The sequence below is a fragment of the Spermophilus citellus genome (genome assembly GCF_964194105.1).
Source record: "Spermophilus citellus genome assembly, chromosome: 2".
Lineage (NCBI taxonomy): Eukaryota > Metazoa > Chordata > Mammalia > Rodentia > Sciuridae > Spermophilus > Spermophilus citellus.
In genome coordinates this window covers 88578402-88605153 of record NC_138183.1, presented here as the reverse complement: position 1 = coordinate 88605153, position 26752 = coordinate 88578402, and the positions used below count along the sequence as shown (strand labels likewise).

At 34.8% G+C, this 26752-nt stretch overlaps 1 protein-coding gene across 1 annotated transcript in view; it reads left to right on the top strand.

Moving 5' to 3' along the window:
• The window catches only part of GKAP1 (G kinase anchoring protein 1), a 54671-nt gene that overhangs the window by 2935 nt on the left and 24984 nt on the right, over positions 1-26752 (top strand). The window contains exons 3-5 of the mRNA XM_081282097.1: positions 12412-12489; positions 15751-15883; positions 18331-18353. Coding sequence (XP_081138223.1) covers positions 12412-12489; positions 15751-15883; positions 18331-18353 — 234 coding nt within the window. The remainder of the gene's footprint in view (positions 1-12411; positions 12490-15750; positions 15884-18330; positions 18354-26752) is intronic.

The following is a 26752-nucleotide window of genomic DNA, read 5'->3' as shown; positions in this document are numbered from 1 at the left end:
GAAATTTCAAGTATAGAGAGCTGAATCTAACAAAAAGCTTTGCCTGATATGTGGTAGTTTATTTCAAATACAAAAGGGAAATTATTCCAAAACAAAATCTATTCCTAAGTCACTAGATTGGTAATAACTAAGCCTCAGCATAAAATCTGAATGAGGAATTAAGGAGCAACCAGTACTAGTCAGTAAAGAAGCATCCATTCTACCTTAATAACAATATTGGATCTTGGTTAATCTCATGTCAGCTAAAGAAAAGTTTCTGCCACAAAATAGGAAAAGAACATTGTACTTAGCATCCAGAGGGGAAAACATAGTCTGGAAAAGATTTTCTGTAGGGAACAGAAATTAATTTTAATAACAATCAATGGACTAGCACATTTTATAAAAGCCAAGGGGATAGTTATATAACAAGGTGAGATAAGATAATGGACTGAAATGAGTTGATGAGAAACAGGAGTTGAAAGGGAGATTGGTGAATTTAAAAATTTAAGAAATAAGTAATGTAAGATTTTAAAAACTTCATTAGAAGAACTAAAAAACAGAGTATACCCAGAAGAAAATTGAGAGTAGTATGAAAGAAAATTTGTGATAAATTTTGCCAATTAAAATTGACATGATAGATGAGAACACTGAAATAAAATCAGAGAAACAGTTAGTGTTCCTAAAACCAATAGAATGAAGAAAGGTATTAAAGATAATGTTGACAAAAATTTCTTCTTTTTTAAATTGTAGATAGACATGATACCTTTATTTATTTATTTTTATGTGGTGCTAAGGATCGAACCCCCGTGCCTTACACATGCCAGACAAGCGCACTACCACTGAGCCACAAACCCAACCTGATAAAAATTTCTTTAAGCATGATTTAAATCTAAGCTTGAAAAAACTAAAGCCAACTTTAAGTCTTTTAAAGTTTCTTTAAATTTTAAGAATGAAAAATAAGGAAATACTACTATAAATAATATGCACTGAAGAAAACAGCTTGCCTACAATGAAAAATCAGACTTAATATTTTATTTAAAAATTTTTTTTAGCTGTAGATGAACACAGTGCCTTTATTTATCCATTTTATGTGGTGCTGAGTATCGAACCAATAATTTTTATTGAACCCAGTGCTAGTCAAATGCTCTACTGCTGAGCAACAGCCCCAGCCCCTTATTTTATTTTTAATTTGTTCTGTTTAGTTATATGTAACAGTAGAATATATTTTGATACTGTACATACAAGAAGTATAACTTCCCATTTTTGTGGTTGTACATGATGTAGAATTACACTGGTTGTGTATTCATACATGAACATATGAAAGTTATATCTAATTCATCGTACTGTTTTTCCTAATCCCATCCCCCTTCCATCCCCTTCATTCCCCTTTGTTTTTTTAAGTATTTATTTTTTATTTTATTTTATTTTTTTGGTGGACACAATATTTTTACATTTTTTATGTGGTGCTGAGAATTGAACTCAGTGCCTCACGCATGCTAGGCGAGCGCGCTACCACTTGAGCCACATCCCCAGCCCTCATTCCTCTTTGTTTAATCCAATGAACTTCTATTCTTCCCTTCCCCCGCTTTTTGGGAGTTAGCATCCAAATATCAGAACATTTAGTTTTTGTTTTTTTGGGGATTGGCTTATATAACTTAGCATGATATTCTTCAGTTCCATCCACTTACCAGCAAATGCCATAATTCCATTCTTCTTTTTGGCTGAGTAATATTCCATTGTGTATATATGCCACATTTTCTTTATCCATTCATCTACTGAATGGTACCTACATTGGTTCCATAGCTTAGCTGTTGTGAATTGAGCTTCTATAAACATTGGCATGGCTGTGTCACTGTAGTATGCTGATTTTAAGTCTTTAATTAAAAACCGAGGAGTAGGATAATTGGGTCAAATGGTGGTTCCAATACAGGTTTTCTGAGGAATCTCCATACTGTTGAGTGGTTGCACAAATTTGCAGTTCTACTAGCAATGTATGAGTGTACCTTTTTCCCCCACATTCTTGCCAATATTTATTGTTACTTGTATTCTGTGTGAGTGTGTGTGTGTGTGTGTGTGTGTGTTGCTAGGGATTGAACCCAGGGCCTTGTGCATGTAAGTTGAGCACTCTACCAACTGAGCTATATCCCCATCTTGTTACTTGTGTTCTTGATAATTTCATCTGACTTGAGTGAGATGAAATCTCAGTGTGGTTTTAATTTGCATTTCTCTAATTGCTAGGGATGTTGAACATCTTTTCATATATTTGTTGACCATTTGTATTTTTTATTCTGTGAAGTGCATTTTCAGTTCCTTTGTCCATGTATTGATAAGGTTTTTTTTTTGTGTGTAAGTTTTTTGTTTAAAAAAATTTCTTTTTAGTTGTAGATGGACACATTATCTTTATTTGATTAATTAATTAAATTTTTTTTTATGTGGTGCTGAGGGTCGAACCCAGTGCCTCACACATGCTAGACAAGTGCTGTACCACAGAGCTATAACCCCAGCCCCTGGTGTTAAGCTTTTTGAGCTTTTTGTGCAGCTCTGTGGTGCAGGCGGCAAAGATTTTCTCCCATTCTTTAGGCTCTCTCTTCACATTGTTGTTTCTTTTGCTGTAAAGAAGCATTGTAGTTTGATACCATTCCATTTATTGATTCTTCATTTTACTTCTTGCACTTTAGGAGTCTTGTTGAGGTATTCAGTTCCTAAGCTGACGATGGAGAGTTGGGCCTACTTTTTCTTCTAGTAGGCACAGGTCTCTTGTCTAATGCCTAAGTCCTTGACCACTTTGAGTTGAGTTTTGTGCAGGGTGAGTGATAGGGGTTTAATTGTGTTTTGCTACATATGGATTTCCAATTTTTTCAGCATCATTTATTAAAGAGTTCTTTTCTCCAATGTATATTTATAGTGCCTTTGTCTAGTATGAGATAACTATGTTTATGTGGGTTTGTCTCTGTGTGTTCTATTCTGTACCACTGGTCTTCATGTCTGTTTTGGTGCCAATACCACTGCCATTTTTGTTAGAATAGCTCTGTAGTATAATTTCAGGTCTGATATTGTGATACTTCCTGCATCACTTTTCTCACTAAGGATTGCTTTGATTATTGTGGGCTTCTTTATTTTTCCAAATGAATTTCATGATTGCTTTTTCTGGTTCCTTGAAGAACATCACTGATCTTTTAATAGGAATTGCATTAAATCTGTAAAGTGCCTTTGGTAGTATGGTCATTGTCAATATTTATTCTGCCTGTCCAAAAATATGGGAGATCTTTTATTCTTCTAAGGTAGGAAGGGAATTCTAATATACTAAGTACTGCTTTTATGCCAGGCAGATACTATGCTAGGTACTCCATATGTATTGCAACTTTAAATCCTTAGAACTACACTGTAAGGATAATATTTCAATTTCCTCTTTATATGTGAGGAAAATGGAATCCACAGAAGTTCTATAACTTGTCCAAAGTTATAGCTAGCATGGGTAGAGTAGGAATTTAAATTTTGCATCTCTGAGATCTCCCAAAATTTAATTTTTTCCACATCACTCTCATTTAAAATTCACTTTTTATCAGAATGACTGATTACAGTGACTTTTTTTTTAAAAAAAAACAACTTAAGTTTAAATCAGTATTCTACCACGCGGCCTGCGCAGTGGTTTCATTAATGAGGTTCTGGCATTCAGTTAGTTAGAAGAGATCAAAATAAAACACACAGACAGTACCTTATTTTAATGCTAGGTCCGAGACGGCTCGGTCTCCCTGTTTCCCTGCCTCCAGCCGCTCAGCAGGGCAGCGAGGATTACTCTGGGCTAGCAGGAGAGAGAGAGAGCGAACACGCCGGGGATCAGCCTTTTATTTGGGGGAAACAAGAGATTCAGGGGAGAATTCCATCCAATGAAGGTTGAGGGGGGGCTGTACTCCAAGGTCAGGGTCAGTGATTGGGTCTCCAGGGTCAGTGGTTACGCACACCCCCACACGGATGGGCTCTCTCATCAGGAAAGGGTCGGGATAACTCCGACACAGCCAGAGTGCCTCAGGCCCTTAACGGGAGTCACCCAATCACGTGTCAGAATGGCTCCCCACATATTCCCCCTTTTTATTCTTAACAATGAGGCGGCGGTTCACTCTCTGGAGTCCCCGGATTCTTGATTGGAGGACTCGCCATCCTATAGTTACAATACAAAAGAGAATTAACAGCAAAGAGAATAATCCAATAATGTACCAAGCGGAGTGTTTAAGAATATTTCCAGGGTTGAATCCATTTAACTCCTTCAATATTTGGTTAGCCAAAGAAGAAGGATCTGAAAAATCAGCTCTATTATTTTGAATGTCTTGGATATGGTGATGAAGTTCCAGAATATCCAAGCTATTATTACTATTTTGCCAAATGCCTAATAAATGGTTTTTAACCTTCTCCCAATCCCAGAGAGAAGCATTGTACTTGGCAGCTGTAACGCATACATACTTATAATTAGCATGGCATTTAAGCCTTTCCTTAAATTTTAAGGCTGAAAGTTCATTACCAATGTTAATAACAGTCGCCTCTAAGGCGTTTAATTTAGTTTCAATCCTTTCATCAATATTTACTTGATTACGCAGAGCCTTGGAAGTATTTTGAGCTAAATTATTAAGAAATTTTGCATGCTGAATATTCTGAGACAATGTCAGAGATGCAGAGACGGTTGAGGCAATAAATGAGACCAGTGCTAAGACACCAACAATTATGACTCCAATAGCACGTTTAGGTCTTGTTAGCTGGGCATGAATTTGCTGTAAAACTTGTAAACCAGCATCAGCATACCATGGCTCTGAAATATTAGCAGGTAATAAAACAAAAGAGGGCTGATGAAGTATCAGCACTCCTTTTCCTCCATTATACCTAGAAATACAATTGGTTAGGTTGCACTTATTACAAGTAACAAAATATCTATCATCTATCCATCTAACTTTTACATTTCCAATAATTAAAACATAAGGAGATTGGACACAGGCTCTTAGGCCATAGCAAGATCCCTCTTTACAGTTCTTGCCAACAAATTTTGGTAAAGGTTTGTCTGAAAAATGTAAATACTCTGAGGCAGCAATTAAACGCCAAATATCTCTTTGAATGCCTCCTTCACTATAAGTCAAAATATTACTAACAAATCCTGCAGGTGTCATAGCAGAATTTCTTCGTAATTGTCTCTTATCAATTTTTGGAGACCAGTCTAAAATATACCCACTAGCTTTAGACACCTTATGTCGTACAGGAAAGGTATTTACACAATCCATCCATTTAGGAAAGGTGCCAATTTCAATTATAGAACTATTTGGACAGTGGGGTACCGGTGGAGGTTTTGCAGAAATGACTGGCTTGTTATGGGAAAGTCCCATCTTAATTATTGATCTAGTATTAGGTTTTAAGTCTCCATAAATAGAATTATTTGTCAGTCTAGGTTTACCAATCGCTGTCTTTTCTTCAAATGATACTTTCAGACAGCCAGCATGTTTATCATGTGACCAACATAGGGGTAATTGGGCACTGTAGCCAGAATAATTAAATCTAGTCACATGATTGGGAGTAATATGAGTATCTGTAAATCCTCCCATCATGAATGAGTCATTAGTAAATACTGGAATAGATTCTCCAGTCCACACAGCTGGGTGTACCAGGGGTGGATCTGGGAAATAAGTCCAATAAGTGTCTACTTGATTCCCTTTTACCTGACAGCCCAGTAGGGCAATTACTGTCGCTACCATCAAGACTGGGGTCCTGTTCTTTCCTAGGCGTCGAAGTATTTGGGAAGCCTGGGTTGTCAATTTCTTCACATCTTTCCACGAAATCAGCTTCTCGGCTGGTTCAATCTGGTCTTTCTTCATCTTTTTCCGATATCTCCTCCTTCTGGGTTGTGGCTCCTCCGTGTCTATCCTCAGTCGCTTGAGTCTGGGTTCTATCTCCTCCATGTCTGATAGCACGTTCAGGCACCCAGATAGGACGAAAAGCACCTTCTGGAAAAATACAAGCATGCCCTCGGCCCCATGATATTACCGGATCTGGGCCCTTCCACTGACCAGTCTGTAAATCTTTCCACAGAACTCTGCCTAAAGGGCCTGTCACTGAGGGAGACATTTGTCTCTCAGCAGCAGTGTGACCTTCTGTGTCACAGTTTAAAAAATTTAAAACAAATAAGGCATGATTAAGGCTATTTTGGGGAGTCATTATCTTATTCCCCCTTTTTAATTTTTGTAATTGAAGTTTAATAGATAAATGAGCTCGTTCTACAATGGCTTGACCTTGGGGGTTATAAGGAATTCCTGTTTTATGATTAATTTGAAACTCTTGGCAAAATTGTTGAAAAGCAGAGCTTACATAAGCTGGAGCATTATCTGTTTTAATCTGCATAGGACACCCTAAAACAGAAAAAGCTGCTAAGCAATGAGAAATTACATGTTGAGTATTTTCCTTAGTACGTGCTGTGGCAAAAATAAATCTAGAATAAGTGTCCACTATGACATGCACATAACATTGCTTACCAAATTGAGGAATATGAGTTACATCCATTTGCCATATTTGATTTGGTTTTAAACCACGGGGATTTACCCCTGATGGCAGAGATGGAGTGTAAATAACACACTTAGGGCATTGGCTTACAATCTGACGAGCCTGTTCTTTGGTAATACTGAATTTTTTACGTAAGCTAGAAGCATTTTGATGATGCAAGGAATGGGAAGCTAGGGCACAGTCATATGAAGACATCTGTTGACAAAAAGTTACTAATTTATCAATATTATCATTACCTGCAACCAAAGGTCCAGGGAGGCTAGAATGTGCTCGGATATGTCCAATAAAATATGGGTACTTTCTCATTAGCACTGTTTTTTGTAAATTATGAAATAATTCAAATAACTCCTGTGATGAAGTAAACCCAATAACTGAGGTTTTAATATTTTTGGTAACTCTGACTGCATATAAGCTGTCAGAATAGATATTAATAGGCTCATTTGAAAAATAATCTAAGGCCAAAATCAGGGCTTGAAGTTCTGCCCTTTGAGCTGAAGTATAAGAAGTTTGTATTACCTCTGTATGAACACGGCTGAAGAAACCTGCCTTACCAGAGCTGGAACCATCTGTGAACACCGATAAAGCTCCCTCTATTGGATGGGAAAGTACAATCTTTGGAAAAATAAGTGATGTTAATGATGCAAATTGTACAATCTTATCACGAGGATAATGGCTATCTATCTGGCCAGGGAAATCTGCAAAAGCTATCTGCCATGAACTAGAAGTTTGGAAAAGCCAATTAATCTGTTGAACAGAAAATGGAATAATTATGATATCAGGCTCAGATCCAATTAATTGTAAAATCCTAGTTCTACCCTTAATCACTAATTGAGCTGTAGAATCATGAAAAAGTGTTAATGTCTTTTGAGGGGAATGAGATAAGTAAATCCATTCAATAACTCCTAATCTTTGCCATATGGCTCCTGTTGGGGTATGCTCAGTTGGAAATATTAATAAATACAGTATTTCTTTAGGATCTATTTTAGTAAGCTGTGCATTTTTAATTGCAATTTCCACTTTCCTTAAGGCTGCTTTGGCCTCCAAAGTTAGTTGACGTGGAGAGGTTGGAGAAGGATTTCCTTGTAATATCTGAAATAAAGGACTTAACTCAGAAGTAGTTAACTTTAAGGATGGTCTTAGCCAGTTAATATCTCCTAATAGTTTTTGAAAATCATTAAGGGTACGTAACTCCTTAACTCTTATCTGAAGATTTTGAGGACGGATTGTACTCCCTTGAATTATCTGACCTAGATATTGAAAAGGAGATACCTTTTGAATTTTTTGAGGAGCTATACTTAAACCCAATGTTGTAAGTGAGGTCTCTAACTGAGTAAAAATTTCTGAAAGTACTTCTGAATTAGCATGGGCCAATAATATATCATCCATAAAATGAATAATGTATGCATCAGGGAAGCTATTTCTAATGGGATCTATTGCCTGATCAACATATTTTTGACACAGTGTAGGGCTATTACGCATTCCCTGAGGAAGGACTTTCCAGCAGTATCTTTTAACAGATTCCTTAAAATTAACTGCTGGGACAGTGAAAGCAAATTTTTCACAATCTTCAGGATGTAACCTTATAGAGAAAAAACAGTCTTTTAAATCTATTACCATCAAGCTGTAATCTAAAGGAATGGCTGTGGGGGAGGGAAGTCCTGGCTGTAATGATCCCATAGGCCGAATTGTCTGGTTTATTGCCCTTAAATCCTGTAATAATCTCCAATTTCCTGACTTTTTCTTAATAACAAAAATAGGTGTATTCCAAGGGCTAAGTGTTGGTTCAATATGACCAGCCTGAAGTTGTTCCTCAACTAATCTATGAATTATTTTAAGTTTTTCCCCTGAGATGGGCCACTGAGAAATCCAAATAGGCTCTTCTGTGAGCCATGTAATTTTTTCAGCTGTTTTAAGGATCGGGGAAGTACTCAGTGCCCCTAATAAAAATTTTGTCCTGAAGTATTTACTAATCCTTGTCGTGGAGACTGGCTTGTAAACAGATATTCTTCCTGAAAGTTTTCCCTATCATCTCCAGGAAAATACCTCTGATTAATTTCTTCAACTGACCTTATAGAATTTGGGGTGACTAGTAGCAGTCCCATTTTGGCTAGTATATCTCTTCCCCATAGATTAGCTGGTAAAGACTCTAACACATAAGGCTTAAATATTCCACTGTTCCCATCAGAATCTTCCCAACGGAGATAGTTGGCACTTTGAGCAGGCTGTGAAATTTTTCCTATTCCTTCTAGATTAGCTGAGGCTGTATGTAGAGGCCATGTCCTGGGCCAAAACCGGCTGGACAACACGGAGCTATCAGCCCCTGTGTCAATTATTCCTAGGAAATTTTTATTATTAATTCTAAGTTTTAATAAAGGGCGTTCTTGTCGCACTAACTGGGACCAATATACTCTGTCCGGCGGTTTAGAAACTGAATCTGCCGGCAGGTGTCTTTCTGAGACACAAGGCAATAATATTAATTGAGCAAAAATATCCTTTGGGGTGAGTCTTAGGGCATAATTGGATCTTACAGTAACATATAATTGCCCTTTAAATTCTGAATCTATCACACCAGGTATTACTTCAATAGCTCCCTTTAAATTATTACGCCCCAAAATTAAACCTACAGTATTTTCAGGAAGTGGCCCGAAAATCCCAGTAGGGATTTGTGTTGGTCCCGTTTCAGGATCTAATTCAACTGTCTCTGAAGGTCCTAAGAAAACTGTCTGTGATCCATGTCTCTGCTCCGGTAAAAATCGCGGACTGTCCTGGTCGGCGCCGCTAGTGACGTCACACTGTGCGACGTCTCCCCATATTGTTTCTGGGCCCGGGGAGGGGCCGAACGGAAGTTTTTTGTCCCCTCGCTAGGAGGAAATACTTGTGGCGAGAAGGCAGGCTCATCCGCGCCACCCAAATCAACCATGTGGCGCCGAGTCCTGCAATATCTATTATCGCCAGTAGATGGAGCCCTAAACCTAAATTTGCGTTGGCGACATTCGTAGGCGAAATGACCGGGTTTTCCGCAAACGTAACACTTGCTGCGGGACTTCTGAACTGAATTTTGTGGCCCCAAAGTTTTCTTTAATACTGTTGCTAAGGCTACCGTTTGCAACTGAGTGGAATCTAAGTCAGAACACAAGCGAATATACTCAGAAATTGTTCCTTTCTTACGATGGGGGCGGAGAACATCTTGGCAAATTTTGTTTGCGTTCTCAAAAGCCAATTGTCTAACAATAAATTCGCTAGCTCCTGGGTCTCCGATGGACCTGTTCGCAGCCTGATATAGTCGGGCTACGAAATCTGAATAAGTCTCACTGGCACCTTGTCTGATTTTGGTAAGAACTAAATTGGACTGGTCCTTGGGGACAATTTGCCTCCAGGCACGTTTTGCACAATCAGTTATTTGATTGTACACTACAAAATCATAATTTAACTGTCTTTTTAAATCAGCAAAATCTTCAGTCCCTAAAAACATCGTTACTGGCGTTTCTATGCCCTGTCTTCTGTTTCTTTCTGCCTGTTCATTACAAAAATCAGTTCAGTAAGTTTTCCAAAGTAAGTAATCTCCCCCGCTCAAACAAGATCTGGCTAAAAAAAACCCAGTCACTAGGAGGAAGGGGTTGTGAGCAGATATTTTCTATCAGACTCTGAACAAAAGGCGAATTTGGGCCGTACGTTTCACATGCATTTTTTAATTTCTTGATAGTTTTAAATGGAATTACAGCATGAATTCTAACTCTCTGATTTTGCTCATCAGTTTGCTCAAAAACTGGAAAGAGGTGAAAACCAGTAGTATCCTCCCCCATTTCTTGAGCCTTCTTAATACCTTGCTGAACTGGGGTAAGAAAAGTCATCTTTAATTCAGCACACCTGTTAAATTTGGTTCTTCTAGCAGGTATCGGCTGAATTTTAAAGGCTTGGGCAGGTGGTGCTAAATGCAATCTATTAAAATTTCTCTCTAAGTCCTGAGTTTCTATGTCTAATTCTTCTTCCTCAGACTGCGAGCTGCTATCAGACTCTGTACTATCGCCATTTGGAATTTGGGTTTCTAACTCACGTGGCTGAGAAGAAACCTGAGCCCCGCTAGGAGTTTCCTTTGTATTTTCCTCTCCAGGAAGATTGGTTACCACTTCTGGAGGGCTCTCCAAGATTAGAGATGCTTCTTCTTTATCATGCTGTTCTGTATAATCTGTCTGCGGGCTAGCTTGCACATTTCTAACCTTTGTTTTAGCTCCTAGCGCTTTTGTTTTAAAACGGCTCAAAGGAAAGGAAATTAACTTAGCCTCAGGCTGATTTTCCATTTGAATAGACCTAATGGCTCTTTGAATACCTCTCAGAAGCTCTTCTGGTGGCCACGGACTCTGGTCCATGTATTCAAAGAGACAAATTTCTAGGGCCGTCCAAGTTTTCTGTATATTCTCTATGCCTCCAGGTATTTCAGTAGAAAGACAAACTCTCTGTAACTTTCTTCCTAATTTCTCCCAAGTAAGTAAATTTGGAGACTCTTGGTCACAAAACCAAGGACAATATTCACCTACAATCTTTAAGAATTGCAATAACTGAGTTTTCTTTATCTGTTTTCCTTTCTGATTAATTATACTGTCTAAAATAGTTAGATACATTTCCTTATCCGAAGAAGTAGAATTTCCCATTTTAAGTAAATTAACGTCTCTTTCCTTCAATATTTCCCGGTACTTTTGTGACTCAAATGTCACTTTTTCCTTTCTCTTATTTCTTATTTTCTTTATCCTCTTTATTACTTTTGTGACCCAAATGTCACCTCTTCCTTATTTTTCTCTTTATTCTTTATCTTCCTTATTTCCTCTTTATTTCTTTATTTCTATTTCCTTATCTTCCTTTCTCTTTATTTCTTTCCCTTAATCTTTTTAGCGCGCGCTCCCACTCAATCTAACTAATTCAGAATGCCCCACGTTGGGCGCCAATTCTACCACGCGGCCTGCGCAGTGGTTTCATTAATGAGGTTCTGGCATTCAGTTAGTTAGAAGAGATCAAAATAAAACACACAGACAGTACCTTATTTTAATGCTAGGTCCGAGACGGCTCGGTCTCCCTGTTTCCCTGCCTCCAGCCGCTCAGCAGGGCAGCGAGGATTACTCTGGGCTAGCAGGAGAGAGAGAGAGCGAACACGCCGGGGATCAGCCTTTTATTTGGGGGAAACAAGAGATTCAGGGGAGAATTCCATCCAATGAAGGTTGAGGGGGGGCTGTACTCCAAGGTCAGGGTCAGTGATTGGGTCTCCAGGGTCAGTGGTTACGCACACCCCCACACGGATGGGCTCTCTCATCAGGAAAGGGTCGGGATAACTCCGACACAGCCAGAGTGCCTCAGGCCCTTAACGGGAGTCACCCAATCACGTGTCAGAATGGCTCCCCACAAGTATTGTTTACTTTTATACTGAGTGTACAGTTTAGTGGTAGAGTATACACAGGCTGTGGGTTTTGTGTGTAGCACTCGGAAAACAAAGTAAATTTAAGCTCTAAATTGCTTAATTATAATCAAATGCTGGGGAGAGCCATGTTTTTTAATTTAAAATTTCCATTTTATTCAGTTTTTATCATTCGTTTAGAATCATCTACTTTAATATTGAAATTCTCTGAGTTAATGTGAAAAATAGTAATGATGTTTTATAAGACTTCTATCTTTTAATACGTTCTCCTGCCTACTAACTTATTTTAGTTAGTAATATTAGTCAGAATGTAAGACATATTGGAATATAATCATAAATACCCTTTCCATAATTAAATGTCAGAAATATGGATTAAAAGTTTAGCGGCAGATGGAACCACTAGTTGTTTTCTTGTCCATATTGTCATGTTATGATTCTTTTACTAACAGAATATAATACTATCGTCTCTTTATTGTGAAACTTTTTTTTTTTAGCTGACATCTGAAATGTTTGAAGCAGATCTTGAGAAGGCATTGTTGCTAAGTAAATTAGAATATGAAGAGCACAAAAAGGTATTTGTTTACTTATTGATTGAGATATTTAAAAAGTTTTAAGTAGTTGAAGGCTAGGACTGTCCTTCTGAATTTTACATAAAAGTTCTGTGTTGGGGATATAACTCAGTGATAGAGTGCTTGCTTAGCACGTGTGAGGCCCTAGCACATGTGAAGCCCTGGGTTTAATGCCCAGAATTGCAAAAAAAAATAAAATAAAATTAGATTAAGATTGTCCTGACTATTCATCATTACAAAAATATTATTCATTTTAATAATAGAATTCTTCTTCAGGTTTTGAGAGAATGTAAACATGTTGACTAAGTTTCCTCTAATGATATAGAATGCTTAAGAGTTCTTCCAACCAAGGTGAAGAGAAGAAAAGGAATGAAATTCACAACAGATAATTTATTTTAGTTTTAAATGAACATAGACTGTAGGTAGATTTAGGGAGCCCCTTGGGGTTGTAGCATGGTGACAGAGATTCAATCCCCAGCTCCACTATCCCCTCAAAAAATATTTAAAAAGTTTAAGTTGAATGAAAGAACTACAGTACTCTAGTCATCTATTAAGAGACTTTGCCAGAGATACACTACTGTTAACTAAAGTAAATGGGACATCATTCTGACATATTGGCTTTGTAAACTCAGCATTTATCACTGAGGTTTATTTATTAAATTGTACGCTGAAATGCATCTTATACCTTATGACTGTAGAAACATTTAAGTAAAAAGTAGTATCGGTTCCAGTTTCTATACTTAAATTGAGCATTGATTGTCTTCATATCATTTAACATTCTAGTCTTTGACATTTATTGGGATCTTGATGGTTCATTAAAGTTATTTAACTTGCAGTTATTCATTGGTTGATCATAAATGGGCCCTGTCATGTTTAGGTCTTTTTGGCCATGATACTATACATTAACATCTTTATCCAAGATGAAAGGAAGAGAGGAATTAAAATTCACAGCAGGTGATTTTTCTGCTTAATCATAGTTTAGTGGAAAAGATTAAAAGTTGCTATTAAAGTGCTCTTTGGGGGCTGGGGTGTAGCTCAGTGGTAGAATGCTCGCCTAGCACGCGCGAGGCCCTAGGTTTGATCCTCAGCACCACATAAAAATAATGTATTGTGTCCAACTACAACTAAAAAATAAATATTAAAGAAAAGTGCCCTTTGTATAATGTAGGTGTTAGTTTCATTTTATGTATTCCTATTCCTATTATTTCAAATAATCGAGAATGACTATAACCTTTATTGTTACCTGTTCACACATAACAAACAGGTAACTACAAAAACAGATACAGCTCACTTTTACTGTGATTTAATCATTTAAATGTACTTTCAGGTTACACTGGAAAGATCTTCCTGTATTGCTCCTTAGGACATAAAACTTTATCAAATAGGATATTTTCATATGATTTGCTGCTGCTTAGATAAATGTTGAGATTTCAAAGGTAAAAGAATTAGCTATATTCTTAGAAAAGGAATAGAGTAAATGGTGTTGATAAATATGGTCCCAGCCAGTTTTCTTGCCATAATCATAGGCTTAGTGACCAAAAGCATTGATTTTTATCAGACAATAAGAGAGAACGGAGAAATTTCTTTTTATGCAATGGCTACTTTTACATGATTACATTGATGTAGCACTATTCAAAAAAATTTATGTTAGCCTGAAAGTTTTTATAATAGATAACTGAGGTTTGAGATGCTTTATTATGTCTTCTCTTCTCATTCATTCACCAAATACTTATTAAATAGCCAAAATGTGCTAAGCACATGATACAAAGATGAAAGACATAATCCCAACTTCTTTTGAGATTAGTAGAAGACATGCATATAATTATAATGTATAGTACTGAGAGATATATGTTCTTTGTTTGATGGGAATTCAGAAAAATAGAAGACTTTTTAGTGCCTTTCATGAGGATGGATATTTGGAAAGGATTCTTGAAGAAAAGTCTTATTAGATGTATTTACATGTTTACAAGGTAGGCAAGAGGAAAGTAGGCATTCTCAGAGCAGGTGTGGCAAATACACAAGAAGTTTATATGTGGAAGAACATAACCTATTTGAAAATTATAATTTAGGAGGCTAGAATTGCTCTCCAGCAATGGCCAGAAGGATAGGATGCAAAGAATCTTGTGTACTACCCAAGAAGGTCAGATTTTATACATCTCTTGGCAGAAAGTTATTGAACTTTTTAAGATTGATTTTGAGTTTCTACTTTAGAAATTCATGATGTAGCAGTGTAGAAGATGATAGAGGGATTAAAAGACTATGGCAATGTCTAAGCAAAAGACAATAGGGGAAAATGTCAGAAGTTACAAGGAAAAGAGAATAGATTTAAGAGATTTTTAATATACAAACTCAACAAGACTTAGTAACTAATAACTAATTGGGATATAAAGTGTGTAGAAAAATAGACAAGGATACCATGAGTTTTTTAGCTTAGACAATTGTATAGATGGTGGTGGCATAACAAGGTAATAAGAAAAGGATGAAGTGGGGAAAGCAGGTTGGTTGAATGGGAAGATAAACACATTTAATGTGGAGATGCTTATTAAAAACTCCAGCTGACTTCTCTATGTACACACATAAATCATTAGTATAAAAGTGGAACTTTAAACTTTGAAGAGCAATGAATATAAGGCATAAGAAGAATAGGTTAAGAAAGAGATAATGGTAGACGGCAGTTATATTTTTAAGAAGGTTGGCTAAAGAAGCTACTAAAGATGACTTATGTATTGAGAAAACCAAGAGATGGTTGAAAGAAAAAATACCTTCTGAATTAGTGATTAAGTTGAGGTTGACCTTAATTTTAGAGTCAGAGAACAATAGAAGCCAGATTTCAGTGGTGTGAGAATGCACTTACTGTCTTAAATTTGGTTCTGAAAGGAAAGAGGTTATAGATAAAGATAAAATATTTTTGTTTCTATTTTAATGTAAGTTGTGAGAGGTTGAGCATATAAATAGAAACTTTATAAAATTTATATGATTTGACTGACCAAGTTGTGACTTTTAAAATCTGCTTCTTTTTAAAATTTATTTTTATTTTTTAGTTGTAGATGGGCACAGTACCCTTATTTATTGATTTATGAATGTGGTGCTGAGGATCGAACCCAGGGCCTCATGCATGCCAGGCAAGCACTGTAACACTGAGCCACAACTCCAGCCCCCTGATTCTTATCTTTAAAATAAAACTTTAAGAAATGTATTTCTTACTGGTCAGTTGATTTTATAATTTATAAACTAAACTTAATTATTATTGGTAATTCTTTTCAGGAGTATGAAAATGCTGAAAATTCTTCAACTCAGTCAAAAGTTATGAATAAAAAGGATAAAAGAAAGAACCATCAGGGAAAAGACAAACCTCTCACAGTATCACTAAAAGATTTTCAATCTGAAGGTAATGTATGTACGGTATCTGTTATGCTAGAATCATCTTGTCTTTTTATACTTAAGTTGTAAGTACAAATTTTTTAAAATTGATAAAAATTGTTTTCTAATGTGTCATTTAAAATGTAAACCTGCTTATTAGTCTGTTTTGTGCTTTTATATTTTAACATCTGAGATTAGATAATTTATAACAAACAAATTTATTGATTCAGTTTGGAGGTAGGGAAGTTCAGTGTCAGGGTGCTAGCATTTGCAAGAACCTTCATGCTGCATTGTCTTGTGGAAGAAGGCAGAGAGGACAAGAGAACAGGAGGGGGTCAAACACACCTTTTAACATGGCACTAGTCCCTCTTTTGAGGGTGGAGACCTCATGGCTGAATCACCTCTTAATTCTATTTCAATGAAAATAAAAGTTCAAAATGCATTTTGTAGAGGACAAACCATAGCAATCTGTTTATAAGTAAACTATTTGAGGATTAGGATAATTTAAATCAATTGTTAAAATTTTGAACTTGTTACTTTTCTAAAACTTAACAAAAATTAAAATTGGCATTTGCAATTTGAGTGACCTTAAAATATATTACTGTTCATATACATAAACTGAAATGATCAAACATCTCAACCATTATTGATCAACCACTTCACATTATCTGGAATTACCCCTTAGAAAATAAAATACAAATTTTAGAATGAAACATTTCCAGAAAACTGTTTATATAACATCATTTGGATTCATTATTAAACAGCAAAGACAGAAGGAATTATATCCTCCATTAAACTTTTGAAGACAGACCACAAAGCACATTATTTCTAATATGGGTAATACCTTACGTTGTGCTATACAATATGGTAGGCACTATTCATTGGTGGCATTTTAAATATACATTAGTTTAAAAGTATAGCTCCTGAATTGCATTACTCACACTTTAAATGCTCAGTGTGACTAATAGCTTCCATATTTTCCCAACTATAGAAAATTAACATCATTGCAGAAAATTTGAACAGTGCTTGTGGTATAGAATAGTTGCTGACCATATGAGTGGCTAAAGAATGGTTTATTTTATTCATAAGAATTCAGCCTTAATATTTTTAACATTATTCTATGAGTATAAATGTCTCTATAGTAGTAATTTCAAAAAATAAAAATGAAAGATCTAAATACTGTTGCAAAAGTGTTTTGTGAACTAACTAGGAATGAATTTAGAGGATTTTTTTGTTTTCTTTTGAGCCTCCAGAGTTTTTCCTATAGTCTGCTCCTGAGTAATTTGCTTTACTTTGAGGTTAAAAGAACACACATGCATGTTAAAATAAAATCTCTAATAAGAAAGATTTTATATAAGAAACATATTTCACTAAAAGTAGAAGTATGAAGAGAATTATTTTTAGAACCCCTACTTTATTTGACATATGTTTCATTTCTTAAGTAGTATATAAGTTTATTAGCTGCATCGAGAAAACCATCAGTAACAATATGTTAAAGGGAAGGTACACAGTATTTTTATAAGTCATGATTATCACAGTTGTGATTATTCCTCAGATTCTAGCATCACATTGTATGTTAAGAAGAACATGCCAAAATAATGGTCACATGGCCTACCAGGATTTGGTAGTTTAATGTGAACCTTAAGATTTTGGCATTTACTATGTCTATAGACTTTTATTTTGATCAAAAGATGTTTTAGAGAATTGTACCATCTTTCATAGTCTTGGTCAAAAGAAAGCTATTAAATTATTTTTAGTCCTGGAGAATGTAAGGTTTCTGCTATACACAGAAGTATTATTAGTAGATATCCTGATCCTTTCCAATTTAAATAAGAATACTTGCTCCCTGCTTGTACTTTAGATGCAACCTTGTATCTATGTAGATATTCTTTTATGTCTTCCTTTTCTTACATGTTCTCAGTAATTTCTTTCCTGAAATGTTGTGTTGTTTCTAAGTCAGTGACTAACTTCATCTAGAAATATTTTTATGGGTTCATTTTTATATTCTGTGAATTTACCTCAGTTTTTAGGGTTTTATTCATAGTACTATCAAATCATCATGATGTATATTTTTAAAATAAAATAGCTTACAGTTTTAAAGGATATAAATTACTATCATACTCTGTTTCATTCAACAAAGGTAATAATCTGAACATTTTTACAGTTAACAGTACTCTAAATTGATTTTGATCATTTGTGTCCCCTCAGCTTTCTCTCTCCACTGAAATCTTGTGAAACCAAATAACTAAATTATGAGACTCACTTGTTTTTAAAATTTAATGTATGGATGATATTTAACTTAAGATACAAGATCTTGGTCCCTAAGCTGAACTAATTAGTAATTATATCCTGACTTTTAACATCTTAAATCTAGAAAAGTAAGTCTGATATGAGTCCTAGATAACCCTTCATAATTTTTAGTTTTATTTATATGCTAAAACATTTTATTTCAATGAAGTTTCACTTTTTATTTTTCATTTACAGATCATATTAGTAGAAAGACTGAGGTAAGTTTGGAACCATCTTATGTTTTAGAAAACACTGTTGATTTTAAGAATAACAGTTTAATATTTAGCAGTAAGTTTTTTTGAGACATAGCTGTTTAAAGGATAGTTCATAGGTTTGTCTTGATTGAACCCATCAGGTTTTGGCAGTATAAGGATAGAAAATATAGGATAAAAATACTATTTGCCTGAAGTATAATGACATTTGGGTTTATTATCCTAATTTGTGTGTGTGGGTGTGTGTGTGTGGTGAGAGAAAGTGTGTGCACATGGGCCAAAATATTACCATGTGTGTACCAAACTTAAAATTCAAGGGAAAAGTGTCTATGTTTTAATCTTCATAAAAATCTTATCCTGGGACACCATATCTCAGGTATTGAGAATTATGGAAATAGTGAGGTAAGCTGTGATTCTATAGATGCCCATTCCTTTCATCATTAAGGAGTAATACAGCCTATAGCCTACAAACCTTCCTGGTGTTATAGGTCCCTTTCTTTTAAAATTCTATTGCTGCATCTACAAACCTTTTAGATTTGAGAGATGATACTGTTATAAAATATCCTCTTCTGTTAAGGAAGATACTAATAAATATAACAGTTCTTTTGGTTTCTTAAAGCAATAATTTCCAAGTTTCATTATTCTTCTGTTATATATGCTTTATTGTTAGTGATTTCATTGTTTTTTTCATGATCAGATAGTTCTTGATTTCACTTAGAATATTCTGTATATATTTTGTCTGACCTTTTTGCTTTATTTTGTTTCAAGCATTTGCTTGCCCAGGTTAGGAAAATTTAATCCATCTCTTAAGAAAACCGTATCTGGGGCTAGGGTTGTAGCTCAGTGGTATCGTGCTTAGCATACACAAGGTCCTGTGTTCACTCCTCCATACTACCATAAAAACAGAAAATCACATTTAAATAATTCTCTCACCATATTAATAATTTAGTTTGTAACTATACCTGCAAACACAAAATTGATTGATTGTTAAAACAGTTGAAATTCTTTTTAGGTTATTTTTAAGCCACTAACACTATTTCTTAGTTAAAATTTAAATGACCTCATATTTAGACTGAATTTTAAATCTGTTTTCAAAACTAGAAACCTGTTTTGGGACCAATTTCAATTTATTTTTACCCATTGAGTTTTGGGGGATAGTTTTAATTCTATCAACTGTTCCATGCTTTGATTTTTTTTTCTTTTCTGATGTGAAAGATTAAGAACAACAAAAAACATGCAGAGCAAGAGGATCTTATCTATTTAATATATTCAAGATGAGTTGTATTTAAATAAGCATCTGTATAGGGAATCATATTTTTCCTATCCTCAACTATTAAATTTCATATGTAATAAAATTCATTGTAAAGAATCCTTATGATTTACAAGTTTTATATTTAAAATGTAGTCTAACTTATTTCCCACATAACTATTTAAGAAATTAGTCAAAACAATATATATTTCACTTCATCTTTTAATGCTTGTTAGAAACATATCGCCTTTATGTTCCATTTCTATTACTAGTATTACAGGTTGAGTATCCCTTATCCAAAATACTTGGAACCAGTAAATTGTTTCTGGTTTTAGATTTTGAATATTTGCATAGACTTTTCTGGTTGAGCATCCCTAATCTGAAAACACTAAACATTCAAATAGGATGGAGCATTTTGGATTTCAGATTTTTTTATTAGAAATTCTCAACCTGTATTCACTTTATGGGACTTAAATGTTACAGTGGTTTTGCCCTTGCTGTAGGAGTTTAGAAGAATTTTATCTCCTCCACCCCAGAGAAGCCAAAAATGAAGACTGAAAATATTTGTTTGAACTCCAAAATGAAATGTTTTCTGTTCCTATAAATGTACTAATCTTTGTTACATTATATTCTGAATAATTATTTCTATCCTTAATATGTTACTTATATCAGGAGAATTTTTTTTCATCATTACTCTAAAGTACCTAACCTCTTGTCAGAATAACATTCTTACCTGCCCCTTGTAAATCAGGCATTTATTGGATAAAATTCAAATCACTTTTAAAATTTTTTTGTTAGGTAATTTAGGGGTACTTGAACTGCATGTAGGAAGTGGGATACAGTTAGCTTTTCTTCATTAAATATCTGGGAGATGTTGACTACCATTCATCCACCAGTGTCCTTCACTAGAGTATAAACAAGAATATCCCAAGAGAATTCTAGATAAACAGAATTAATAACAGAGTAGTTGCTTATACAAACCTCTTTATAAAACCTCAAATAACCTTTTAAAAATGTTATTTTATTTTTAAAAGTGTTTTTAATTTTAATTTAAAAAATCTTAATATGTTTTAAAGTGATGGTACAGTTGGGAAGAGTATCTTATAGTTTATCCTTTCTCTTGAGACCCACTTTTATCTGACTTTCCTGATGTTAGTTCTTCTAGTATAGTTATATAACTTTAGAAATTTTAGTGATCATCAAGTCTTAAAGTCCAAAGGTCAAGTCTTCAGGATGCTTGAATAAACAGTCTGTGGAAGAATACCCAAGAAATTATAACAGTTGTTGAATACCCAAGAAATTATAACAGTTGTTGCCAAAGGAGGCAGGGGTTGATCCTAGGACAAGGATAAGAGAAAAGGCTTTTTACAGTATAAGTTTTTGAGTTTTTATCATGTCTGTGCTATAATTGTTTTTATTAAAAATTAAAAGGACTAGAGATAAAGGAAAGAGCCAAGGAAAAAAATCAATCCTATGTGGCTTCATAACCTATTTATTTCTGATTGTACTATGCTTGGTTACATGAGTGAATAACTATTTTAGGATCTAGTATATTATGAAAAAAATGTTGGATCTGTTGATTTTCTAACGTTATGATAATTCATCATTGTATAATTAAATAATAAGAGAAAGATGTTAAAAAATAAAATAGTTAATCAACTATTAACTATTAGTTATACCTACCAAAATGTTATTAATATAGACTATTAAAGTTAAAAGCACATACATATAAACTGACTTTTAAATATCTCACCTAAAAGCTGGCTTTACTTAAATTTCAAGCCATGTCCTAGTCTTACTGTGTTGCGTTTATTTTTGTTCCCTTTCCTATACTTATTTATTAGTTCTCTGGTTTTGAGTAACAGAAGGCCAACTCAGCCCAGCATAAGCAAAAAAAAAACCATAAATAAATACATAAAAATGCTTATTTGGTTCATATAATCAAGTCATAAAAGAATAGGGGGAGAATTGGCCTCATAGTTGACTGGATCCAGATGTTTCAACAGTTTTAGAACCTCTCTACTCTCAGTTGCTATTGGTGGCTTCATCTCAAGACAGATCATATGATTATGTGGGCATCTCAGGATTATGTCTTCACAGTGTTTCTTATAAACTGTTAATTAGGTTTTCTTAAAATATACTTTTTAGTTGTAGATGGACACAATACCTTTATTTTATTTATTTTAATGTGGTACTGAGGACCAAACTCAGTGCCTCACACGTGCTAGGCAAGCGCTCTACCACTGAGCTATAACCCCAGCCCTTGAGACAGTTAGATTCAAATTGTTTTCTTAAATAGATTAAAGAGGCATAAAATATGGCATATCAAATCAAGGGTTGTAGAATGTTTTGCTATTTTTATGATGTTAAAACTGATTGGTGGCTCTCATACCAAAATTTTCAATAAAACGAACCAGGACTAGGAGAAATGACTGCTTCTAGGACCATAAGAGGAGATATATAAGATGAACCTGGAGCATCTTGTAGTGCAAAAAAGTAAGAAGGTGCTTTAAAAAAAAAAAAGACTGGGAGCATGTCAGAGGGACAGTAAGAGCCACTAAAGTAGCTCCAATAGTCAGAGCTGAGATAATTTGAGAAACCAAGTAAACATAATATTGTACCGAAAGTACAAAGTGTATACTTATGAATCAGTAATAAGTGGTTCAAATAAGCAAATAAATCTGAGGAGATAAATCTTCTACTCGTAAAAATTCCAAATGGTTTATGTAGATATTCTCCTTCCAGTAGACAGAACTTAATTTCTCCCATACCTCCTTGAGTGTGGGCTTTGCTTAGTGGCTTTGCTATGGAAGGAGGGAAAATAACTTTACATTGGAGAATTCTGGCAAACACTTCCTTGATGAGGTGATCAGTGGTTACCAATATTGGTTCCTTACTTATAACAAATGTACCATAATAATGTAAGGTGTTAACAACAGTGGAAAACAGGTGAGGGAAATGTGGGAACCCCCTGTATTATTTTTGCAACTTTTTTGTAAGTCTAAGACTATTTTAAAATAAAAGTATATTTAAGTGATCAGTGGGGTTCGGATGTTACAGCCATTCTAACGCTTCTCATCAGCCTATAAGTCAATGCTTTTAGCAATTATTGGTGATTATTTTTTGATTCATTATTACCTTGTAGCTTATTCTCCATTAGATTTTTACTTCAAGAACATATGCATTTAGTAATAACTGAATGATAGAGGAGGGTTTATATAAAAACCAGTCTCCCACCCTAGCCCTTGCCCTTTCCTGTACATTTTTTTTTTTAAACTGGGGCTTGAACCCAGAGATAATTTAACACTGAACTACATCGCAGCCCTTTTTATTTTTTTTTTTTTTTTATTTTGAGACAGGCTCTCACTAAGTTGCTTAGGACTTTGCTAAGTTGCTAATGCTGTCCTGGAACTTGTGATCTTTCCTGCCTCAGCTTCCCAAGTCTGATATTATAGAAATATGCCATCATACCTGGAAGCTCCTGAACTACTTTTAAAAATAATTTTTATATTTTCAAGACTTGACTCTTCTGTATGCCAAGCCATGTGGAAGTATTGAGTTTTTCTGAACATACTGTATTTTTTCATACTATTTCATACTATATTCTTCTCTATTTTTCTTTATCTGGCTAACTTGTCTAGTGAGTCACTGACCAGAGTAAACATCTTGCTTTAGAACTTAGCCATAGGGTCACATTTTCCTGGAAGCTTTCCCCAATCATTTTATTTAGATGCCCTGAACAGCCTGTTTGATAGCATTCAACTCCTTATCATTTTTCCCCATAGCTTTATTGAGGTAAAATTGAAGAACGGGCTGGGGCTCAGCAGTAGTGCACTTGCCTGGCATGTATGAGGCACTGAGTTCAATTCACAGCACTACATATAAATACATAAAATAAAGGTCTATCAACAACTAAAAAAAATTTTTTGGAAGTACAATAAAAAGTACATATTTGAAGTATGTAATTTTATCACCTTTGACATGTATATAACCAATGCAATCAGCAATTCCATTACTTTTTAAAAATTGAAATCATGCAGACTGTTTCCTGTATGATTTATTACATTAGAAATCAATCACCTTAACATAGAGAACCCCACCTCCACTCATCAACTATTTCAAAATTAATATAAATATCTCAGAGGTCAAGGGGAAAAGCCCGAGAAAAGTAAATAAAAAGTGCTTTGAACTAAGTGATAATAAAATTTTAAGTATCAGGATTTCTGGGATGAAACAGTACTCAGATTAACATTTATAACTTAAAGTAACTCATATCAGAAAGAAGCTAGATTAACAAATTATTTTCAAATTATGCAGTAGGAAGGAAAAAATAAGAGTAGGAGCAGAAATAGATGAAATAGAGAAATAGTACAAAAATAAACAAGTCTAATCAAGAAAAAAGCAAGAACAAAAAATAATATCAGTGGAAAGGGAGCTATTAAAAATAACCCTACAGGGGCTAGGGTTGTGGCTCAGTGGTAGAGCACTTGCCTAGCACGTGTGAGGCCCTGGATTCGATCCTTAGCACCATATAAAATAAATAAATAAAATAAAGATATTGTGTTCAACTACAACTAAAAAATATTTAAAAAATAACACTACAGGTGCTAAAAATATATTGAGGTAATATTATAATTGTATGCCAGCATATGTGATGGTCAATATTAGAGATGGATCCGGGTGCTGCTGAGAAGAAAGTATATTCAGTTATTGATATTCTATATATGTCTGTTAAATCTAAATTATCAATTGTATTTTTTACTTATATAGCTTTTTTGTTTAGTTTTTGTTTGGAGGATCTATCCAGTAGAGACAGAGGCATTTTAAGTTACCCAGTATTATTATGTTGTGCTCTATTTGATTCTTGAAATTGAGAAGGGTTTGTTTGATGTACGTGGATGGATTGTTTAGGGCATAAATATGTGTGATTGTAATGTCTTGTTGATGTATAATTCCTCTAAGCAGTATGAAATGGCCTTATTTTCCCTTCTGACTAACTTTGGGTTAAAATCCACTTTATCTGATATGAGGATAGAAACTTCTGCTTGTTTATGTGATCCATGTGAGTGATATATTTTTTCTATCCTTTCACCTTCAGTAAGTGGATGTCTCTTGGAGACAGCATCTTGTTGAGACTTGTTTTTTAATCCAGTCTCCCAGTCTGTGTCTTTTGATTGATGAATTTAGGCCATTAATGTTCAAGGTTATTATTGAGATATGACTTGTATTCCTGGTTATTTGGGCTTATTTCTAGTTTTTAATTTGAATTAGCTTCTCCTTTGATTGACTATTCCTTTAGTGTAGTTTCTCTCTTTGCTGGTTTTCACTGTTTTTTTCCATTTCATCTTCGTGGAATATTTTGTTGAGATAGTTTTGTAGTGCAGGCTTTCTAGTTGCAAATTCTTTTGTTTATCATGGAAGATTTTTATTTGATCTTCAAATCTGAAGTTTAATTTTGCTGGATATAGGATTCTTGATTGGTATCCATTTTCTTTCAGCACTTGATTTATATTATTTCAGGACATCCTAGCTTTGAGGGTCTTGGATGAGAAATCATCTGAGATCTGAATTGATTTCCCCATATAGGTAATCCGATATTTTTCTCTCAGGGCCTTTAAGATTCTATCTGTATGTTAGGCATTTTCATTATAATGTGCCTTGGTGTGGGTCTGTTGTAATTTTGTACATTTGGGGTCCTGTAAGCCTCCTGTATTTGATTTTAAATTCCATTCTTTAGGTTTGGAAATTTTTCTAGTATATTATTTTATTGAAAAGATTGTGCATTCCTTTGGTTTGTACCTCTGCAACTTCATCTATTGCGATAAATCTTAAATTTGGTCTATTCATGTTATCCCATAGTTCTTGGAATTCTGTTCATGGTTTCTTAATGTCTTCTCTCCATGGTCAACTCTGTTTTCAAGATTATGTATTTTTCTGATTTCATTTCTCATACTGTTCTTTAACTTCACAGTTCTAGGTACATTCTTAACTCCTTCTCTGACATTTTTTTCAATGTGGTGTTGATGGATTCTGGTTTTGGAGTATCTAGGTTTGTTTGGGGCAGTTTTTTTCTTTGCTTTTTCATGTTGTTTATGTGTCTACCCATCTAACAGTATGGATCTGAGGCAGTAGAGTTTCTACCCTGTGGACTTATAATGTCCCGAGGTTTCTACTACCACACCATTTAGGGGGAGACAAATAATAACCATCACCAATGTAAATAATACACAGCATTAAAACAAATAGTACCTACGATGATATCCATAATGTTAATTATCCCAATATACAGAAATGATATGATCATACAATAAAAACAGCAGGTTTGCAAAAGGGTTTATAATCTCAAAAGGTGAACAGGGAGAGAACAGAGAGGATGTAATGATTATGAGGCAGGAGGAGAGAAGAAGTAAAAAAGTAAAGGAAGAATTAAAGAAAATAGAGATTAGCTATTAGAAAATGAAAAGAGAATGGAAACAGAAAAAATATATAAAGTAAAAATTATAAAAAATAAAAAAATGCAAAACTAAAATATACCAAACGTTCTAGTTCACAGAAAAAAACTAATCCATGAAAAATAATTGGCTTTAAAAATGTTAGAAATGAGAAAAAAATATGAATATGTATAAGTATCCATATAACATTAAGATCACAATTAAACAGAGAAAAAGAATTTTTTAAAAAAGATCTTGATGAAAAGTTAAGGAGTTCAAAAGATTCTCATTTCCTTTTCTCAGTAGTTTTAGGTGGGATCCTCTGGAGCTTGATGCTCTACCCTCTGGATTGCTGGAGTGAGAGAGGTAATCCAGTAGGTGGAATTCCTGAAGGCAGGGTTTAGGCTTAGATGGGCTCCAGGCTCTTCACTGAATGCCAGTTGGTCTGGAGATTTTAAATCAGCACACCTCCCGGGCTCAGTACTTGCTGGTCCACGCTGAGAGACTGTACTCCAGGGATCTCCCCTGGTTTCTATTGGTGAGATAGCCAATTCTTAGCCCCCTGTGTCACCTTCAGACCTCACGTTTCCTGTAAAGGTTCAGTCTCTAAATGATCTCTCCTGCCTCCTCCCTTCCAAGTTCCTGGCAAGATAGGTCTTTACGAGCTGGTCCTGCAAGCAGTCTGATTGAAGGAGGAGGGGTAGAGCAGGATGGGTATCCATTAC